Raw genomic sequence first — 7,855 nt, forward strand, 5'->3', positions numbered from 1 at the left:
AATCACAACCCAGGCTGTTATGTCGCACAAACAGTAATGCCCCTTACACAGTATCCTGCACACAGTAATACCCCTTACACAGTATCCTGCACACAGTAATGCCCCTTACACCGTGTCCTGCACACAGTAATTCCCCATACACAGTATACTGCACACAGTAATTACCCTTACACAGTATACTGCACACAGTAATGCCCCATACACAGTGTACCGCACACGGTAATGCCCCTTACACAGTTTACAGCACATGGTAATTCCCCTTACACATTATACTGCACACTGTAATTGCCCTTACACATTATGCCACACACAGTAATGCCCTTTATAATACATTGTGCCACACACAGTAATGCCCCTTACACATTATGCCACACTGAAATGCCCTTTACACATTATGCCACACTCTGATGCTCCTTACAATGTGATGTGAATTATCTGGCACTCCCAGAATGTTAAGGGGGTGCTGCACTCTGGGAGGAAAGTGGGAGGGAAGTGGCGGCACCATGGTGGGCCTAGAACCACCCCTCGCTGTCCACTTATTGCTGACACAGTAAAATGTGCTATATGTATATATATATATATATATATATATATATATATATATATATATATGTGCAAAATGTTAAAAACTTTTAAGATATAAATTTGTCTCTTTTGGCTTTAAGTGTTCCTGTCTTACCCCACACAGCAGACTGCATTAACTGCCCTTGTCAATGAGCTTTCCATAGAATATAAATTCCACATATACATAGTTACACATATAAGGGCTGATGTACAGTTGGACACAAATAATGTCTAAAACACAGATGTACATTTTGCAGAAAAAAAGATGATATACGCAGAGCGGCAGATAGCCTAAGATTCAGCTGTGCATATTACTTACGATGCATCTAGTTTGTAAGACACAATAGTAGTGTAAGAAACATTAAAAGCTTGTTATACGTTTTAAAGCATTAGCAGCAAGTCATTTTTAAATACAGTGGAGATTTCCCTTGGTCTGACCTCAGACTGTGGGAATTCCCCACTTTATACACTTATTGACCCAATTATTATAACCACCATTCTATGGGAGGAATCTTTTCCCGCTTATAATGCTGACGTAGGATGCCTGTATCTGTATAAGTACGGAAAGGCAAAGGTATGCAGGGACTAATGAAGTGCATCACTCATGAAGTTATGGGTAAACAACGCAATCTGACTTTGAACTTGGAATGATTGTTGGCACTCGCAGCAGCAGTGCGTGCATTAGCAAGATGACTGCGCTGGAGAATTGTTCGAGGGCGGCATTTGTTATTGTGTACACAGAGACAAAAATTTTGGGCCTGAGCACAAGGCCTCTAGTCATAAACGGCACTGGATGCTCAACCTGAACAGAGTGTGGGAAGACTTGTTCAGCCCCACAGACAGTCAACAGTGCATCAAATTACGGATAATCTTACGGACCGATTCAGATGGCCTCTCAATGAACAGTATGCTGCACATTGCATTGTATGACCTACGGAAGCTGAAGGCCAGTCCGCATGCCATTGCTATCTGCTGTAAACTGGGTGAAACGCCTCCAGTTAGCTCAGGAACACAGGAATTGGAAGCAGGTCATGTGGTAAGATGAATCACGGTTCCAATTACACCATGCAGATGACAGGGTGAGGATTTGGAGACAACAGGACAAAAGGATGGATCCTTCTTGCATCATCACAACTCTTTAGGCTGGCAGAGGCAATATTATGGAGATGCAGTTCATTGCATTTGGGCTAATATTCCCCATTAAACGGATATATAAGCAGGATCGGCAACAGAAATCTTGGGGCCCATACACTGATCTCTCTCGGGGCCCTACCACCTCATCACCACTCCGAACCCCACCACCTTTAACCCCGCACCCACAAATCCCTCCCCTGCATGTGTGCTATGTGAAGAATAGTAATGTTAATTGAAAGATATGCCAGACTTTAAATAAAGTGAAAATACACTATGACTTACCACACTGTCTCTCTGTCTCTGATGATGCAGGTTGTAGTTCTTGTCTGCCATCTCTTCCAAGGTATTCTTGTTGACAGTGCTGTGAATGCCTCAGGGGTAGTAGGGATGGTGTCTGCAGCCAGCCATCAGCCACTGATCACCTTTGTCAGCCCACGGTCCCATCATATTTCTCAGCCCTCATCTTCTTATTACCATCCTCAGCCCCCATCACCATCCTCAGCCCCATCACTTTTCTCAGCCCCATGACCTTCGTCAGCCCCCATGACCTTTCTCAGCCCCTATCACCATGCTCAGCTCCCATCAACATGCTCAGCCCCATCACCATACTCAGCCCCCATCACATTCTCATCCCCAGCAGCTTCCTCAGCCCCCATCACCATGCTCAGCCCCCATCAACATGCTCAGCCCCATCACATTCTCATCCCCATCAACTTCCTCAGCCTCCATCACCATGCTCAGCCTCCATCACCACCCTCAGCCCCCATCACCATGCTCAGTCACTCAGTCCCCATTCACCATGCTCAGCTCCCATCACCATGCTCAGCCCCATCACCTTTCTCAGCCCCATGACCTTTGTCAGCCCCCATGACCTTTCTCAGCCCCCACGACCATGCTCAGCCCCCACGACCATGCTCAACTCCCATCAACATGCACAGCCCCCATCACATTCTCATCCCAAGCAGCTTCCTCAGCCCCCATCACCATGCTCAGCCCCCATCACCATGCTCAGCCCCATCAACATGCTCAGCTCCCATCACATTCTCATCCCCAGCAGCTTCCTCAGCCGCCATCACCTTGCTCAGCCACATCACCTTTCTCAGCCCCATGACCTTTCTCAGCCCCCATGACCATGTTCAACCCCCCATGACCATGCTCAGCCCCTATCGCCATGCTCAGCTCCCATCAACATGCTCAGCCCCCATCACATTCTCATCCCCAGCAGCTTCCTCAGCCGCCAACACTATGCTCAGCCCCATGACCATGTTCAGCCCCCATGACCATGCTCATCCCCTATCGCCATGCTCAGCTCCCATCAACATGCTCAGCCCTCATCACATTCTCATCCCCAGCAGCTTCCTCAGTCCCCATCACCATGCTCAGCCCCCATCAACATGCTCAGCCCCCATCACATTCTCATCCCCATCAATTTCCTCAGCCCCCATCACCATGCTCAGCCCCCATCACATTCTCATCAATTTCCTCAACCCCATCACCATGCTCAGCCTCCATCACCATCCTCAGCCCCCATCACCTTGCTCAGTCACTCAGTCCCCATCACATGCTCAGTCACAGTCCCCATCACCATCCTCAGCCCCCATCACCATTCTCAGGACCTATCACTCTCCTCAGCTCCCATCATCTTCCGCAGCCCCCATCACCTTCTGCACGCCCCATTACCTTTTGCAGGTCCCATCACCTTTCACAGGTCCTAACACCTTCCACAGCCTCCAGCTCCTTACTACCGCAGCCTGCCGAGTGACCATGTGTGTACATCAGGCACACATGCTCCTTCAGCGACAGTTGTGGCTGCACCAGATGATGTGCGGTGGCGGCAACATGACCTGTGACATCATGCTGCCGCATAACCAACTGCAAGGTCACGTCTGGCCCGGGTCGCGTCTGAGCTCCAAGCGATGCACGGGCTAGGCTACTACAAGCGTGATGCACGGCACCCGGTATGGGTCCTGGCGGCGGCTGCACTGCAACCACCGGAGCAGTGAGCCCGCTGCCCATTTTGTGTACTATGGACCTTGGGGCCCCTCTGGACCTTGGGGCCCAGTACATGTGTACCTTTAGACCACCCCTGTCGCTGGGCCTGTAGATAAGAGATATTAAACTTCAGCCACTTTCATGTTGGTGCTCCGTAAGAATCAAGTCCTCGTGGTGTATTAAGTGTATTTAATTTTCTTTAACCACAGGATTGTCTACAGGGACTGACAGTGTCAGACTGGGGTATGAAGGGCCCACCAAGGTATGCAGTGATAGGGGCCCATACTTAGGGGTGTGGCCAGCCTTCAGAGGGGGTGCAGCCAGTCTCTACAGAGGCTTGGCTAAGCATTAGAGAGTGCATGGTCTGGGCCCCTTTAAGTATATAATAAATACTGCTAGTGCATGCATGATAATGTACCAGATTAATAACAGCCCCTGAGAATATACCAGTCCTATGCTATATAATGTAACATACAATTCAAGTGCACAGTCTGGAACCTGATCCGTAGAGGAGGTGGTAGGCCCTCAGACAGTAGGGTCCACCGGGGGCTTCCTCTGTACCCCTGTGGGCCAGTCCAACTGATGAAAAGGAACACACACTCACACACACTGACATACACACATCTCAGGAAATAAATGGGCAAAAATTTGGTGGATGAGGGCTGTTTGTAAAGGTTTCTTTATTTCTAATAAATTGTTTTTTTTTTATTGGTGTGTTGTATTTATCAATTTTTTCCGACTACAACAGGCCCTGATGCCTGCATGACCAAACCCATTAAGACACCCAGGGCGTGCTGGCATCTGTAATGCAACTCAAAGATTCTATCACCAGAACTTCACACTTCAAAGGATTCACATGAAATGTTACTTTTATCCATGTCTGTGCAAACACACTATACTACAGTACAGACATGTAGCTTTCTAATGCAGAGTGGTGGCCTCAAGGGAATGCAAGGGCTTCAGAACTGGGGACAAAGACGAATTACTTGGCCCCCCTCTCCTCTTCCAGGCCCCCAACAGCCAAACTACCGTTCAGTTCCACCTCTGCTGAGTAATGTAGTGATGTTCCTATCAAACTAATTCAAGAAGACTGATATGTCCAATGCTCCTCTATATTGAGTGTAACAGGGTCTGTTCCCTGACAGGGATCCAATAGTTTTTGGTGAAGCAAATGGTATTTTTTTTATATCTTACACTCTTCATTCAGTATACATTACTGAACCTCTATCAATCAAATGTTTTCAAAATAAAGTAGACATCATCACAAGTCTTCCAAAACCCCAATCCTCCTGTCTATCTAGTTCAAGTGCCAAACTGTACTTGACAACTTAATACATTACCATAAAATAATTACATCGTTGTGATATCTTATCAAACACAACACAAAATTGCTTAAAGCCTGCAAATATCAGAGCATAATAGAATATGTAATGCCAAGAAACAGTGACCACCGCTATTTGTATCTAGGATAGTAGTCTGTAATGTTTCCCTGGTAAAATCTCCTTACGGTTGGCAATACATGGTGTTTGTTTAATGGTGCCTCGCTAAAGATCCAGTGTGATCTCTTGTCTGAATGACTCATCTCCCACACACAGTCAAGGAATTTTGTTACAATAGCCAGATTAAATATGTAACAAGGATACATTAATATTCCAATTGCCTCTACAATAAACATTACAAACTTTACCAGCATTCTGCATGAAATCATTAGTCAGAACCAAGTCCACATCAATTTATCAGTTCCATGAAATGTCAATGTCAATATAAACAGAGCAATGCAAATGCATTTGTAGTGTGCAGCATAAATAGGGTATATTATAGCCATGTGGCAGACAAACAAAGCAAAATAAAATAATAATAATAAGGACTAGATGAGGAAAATATTGCTAATTATACATGTATTTTAATAATCATTGTACAGTAAATTCATTTCTATTTTGGATAGATATGTTGTTCTGAATTGTCAGCTACAGCACACTGTATTTAGGTTATTCATTGTGTCTCACTTGATACCTGAACACTGTGTATATTGCTTCAATAAAATATAATCTACAGACATGGTCTTCTGTACCTGTTATATGCTCTTATTTACATACATATATATATATATATATATATATATATATATATACACACACACATACATGCATACGTACATACATACACTCAGTAGGTCCCATACTTTTGTTCCCCATTCTCATTGTTGTATGCTACAAAATGTTTTAGATTGTTTACTTTCATATAAAAGGCTGAAGGTGACAAAGTGTTCATAAAACATCACAGACAGACACATACGCACCCACTGTAATTTTTATAATAACTGTATTGTGAATAAATTGCCCCATATTTGCACTAAAGTCATTAACATGCATTGGTTATTCTCTTAGAATTCAGCACATTGTATAATTACAATTGGCAGACAGAATACTTTGCTGAATAAATAGAATTTTTAGCAGCAACTACTCAACTGACATAATTAAGCCAACTTCTAACATTAACCAAATATATACATTATAGAGAAATGTGTGTCATAAAATAATACAGACTTTAATCATCTGCATTATCCCTAAAAACTGGTTGAATAGGTGTTGCATATGAGTTATTGGACTTGCCAGTATGTTGGGCAATCATATTGGCAGGTATAAAACAGACCATATTGGGTGAAAGGAAATCAAAGTAAATAAATGCAATACTTGAAGGCACAATTCAGGTAAATGAAATGTTTACAGTGTGTGCAGTACTGACAGTAGCAATACAAGTAACTGGGGATTTTAATGCAAAGTGGCTACAATACAGACATTCCTTAAACTCTGTCCCAAAACAGATGGACACAGAATGACACTCTCAGCATGTGAGCGCTGAGATCAGGTCTGCAGCTTGTCCATATACTGCATGAAGACTGAATGGGATTCTGTAAGCAAGTAAAGCTGAGCTAGTAGAAAATCAACATAATGGATACTGAGACTGCTACCATGCCATGTATCACAATCTGCATACCATGAGCAGGGCTACTTACTTCTTCTCCCCAGCCCCCCTGCCTTCCAGTCAGTCTCCTCCACTGCTCCATAGCTCTTCATTGGCTTGTCTGTCTCCAAGGTGGCAGAGATGGATTTCTTTAACTCTATGGATGTGTGCATGTCTGCTCCTGCTCCTGCGTCCTCCTTGGTGTATTTAGGATATATCCCTCTCTGGTCTAGATATTCGGTAGGCTGAGAAGGTGATAGAGGTGGGAGGACTATGCCTGGTCCCACTCACTCCATCCTCATGTCTCCTTCTTGGCTCCACAGCTCAGCTTTTAGGGGGGAGGCTGGAGGGCTGGGCTGTGACGTTACTGGGTCCCTATGGAGCTTTCAGAAGCAAAGAGGATGCTGCACGCGTGCGCAGACGCGTCTCTCAGCAAAGCCGGGTACAGCAGATGGATGGGGGCACGGGGTTAACCCATTGCCTGCCGAGGTGCTTTCAATGTGGTTCACAGTTAAATATACATATACACAAACACACACAGACATATATATATATATATATATATATATATATGTGTGTATATATATATATATATATATATATATATATATGTATATATATTCACATTTCAACACAGGCTCTACAGCAAGTTTCTCGTCCCTGTTTCGAGGAGCTGTTTATGTTAAGTTAACATGAATTGTTTTGGAGCAGATGTCTACTCTGGCAGGATTTAACGTGTTTTGTCGATCTAAACGTTGATTCAAGTTAACTGACTTTAAAGAGCAGACCGATATGTATTTCTGGTAGAATACAGTATAGACACTCTCTCAGCTGTCCCCAAGCGTTAGTTTTAGTATGGTACAAATTGCCTACAGGATGCATCTAGTAGTTGATCTTCCTGATATAGATAGATAGATAGATAGATAGATAGATAGATAGATAGATAGATAGATAGATAGATAGATAGATAGATAGATAGATAGATAGATAGAGATACTGCCACGTTCAAAACTAACACTGCATTTAGGTGTAAAATGGGCAGTAAAACATTGGCAGTAAACCATAGCAACGAATTACAGCCATGCGTTCGATATGTTAATGGAAGTACACAGCTAAAAGTTAATTTTAATTGCCAATTGTGGGAGCTTCTAGCATGGACCTTACATCTGCCAAGTGGTAACAGGGAATGACAATAATCAGC

At 44.0% G+C, this 7,855-nt stretch overlaps 1 protein-coding gene across 1 annotated transcript in view; it reads right to left on the reverse strand.

Moving 5' to 3' along the window:
* The window catches only part of BMERB1 (bMERB domain containing 1), a 286,252-nt gene extending 279,265 nt beyond the window's left edge, over positions 1 to 6,987 (reverse strand). Inside the window, exon 1 of the mRNA XM_088474217.1 lies at positions 6,707 to 6,987. Coding sequence (XP_088330343.1) covers positions 6,707 to 6,827 — 121 coding nt within the window. The 5' untranslated portion in view covers positions 6,828 to 6,987. The remainder of the gene's footprint in view (positions 1 to 6,706) is intronic.
* Between the last annotated feature and the right edge of the window lie 868 nt (positions 6,988 to 7,855).

Source organism: Taudactylus pleione, unplaced genomic scaffold (genome assembly GCF_031769625.1).
Source record: "Taudactylus pleione unplaced genomic scaffold, aTauple2 ptg000149l, whole genome shotgun sequence".
NCBI lineage: Eukaryota > Metazoa > Chordata > Amphibia > Anura > Myobatrachidae > Taudactylus > Taudactylus pleione.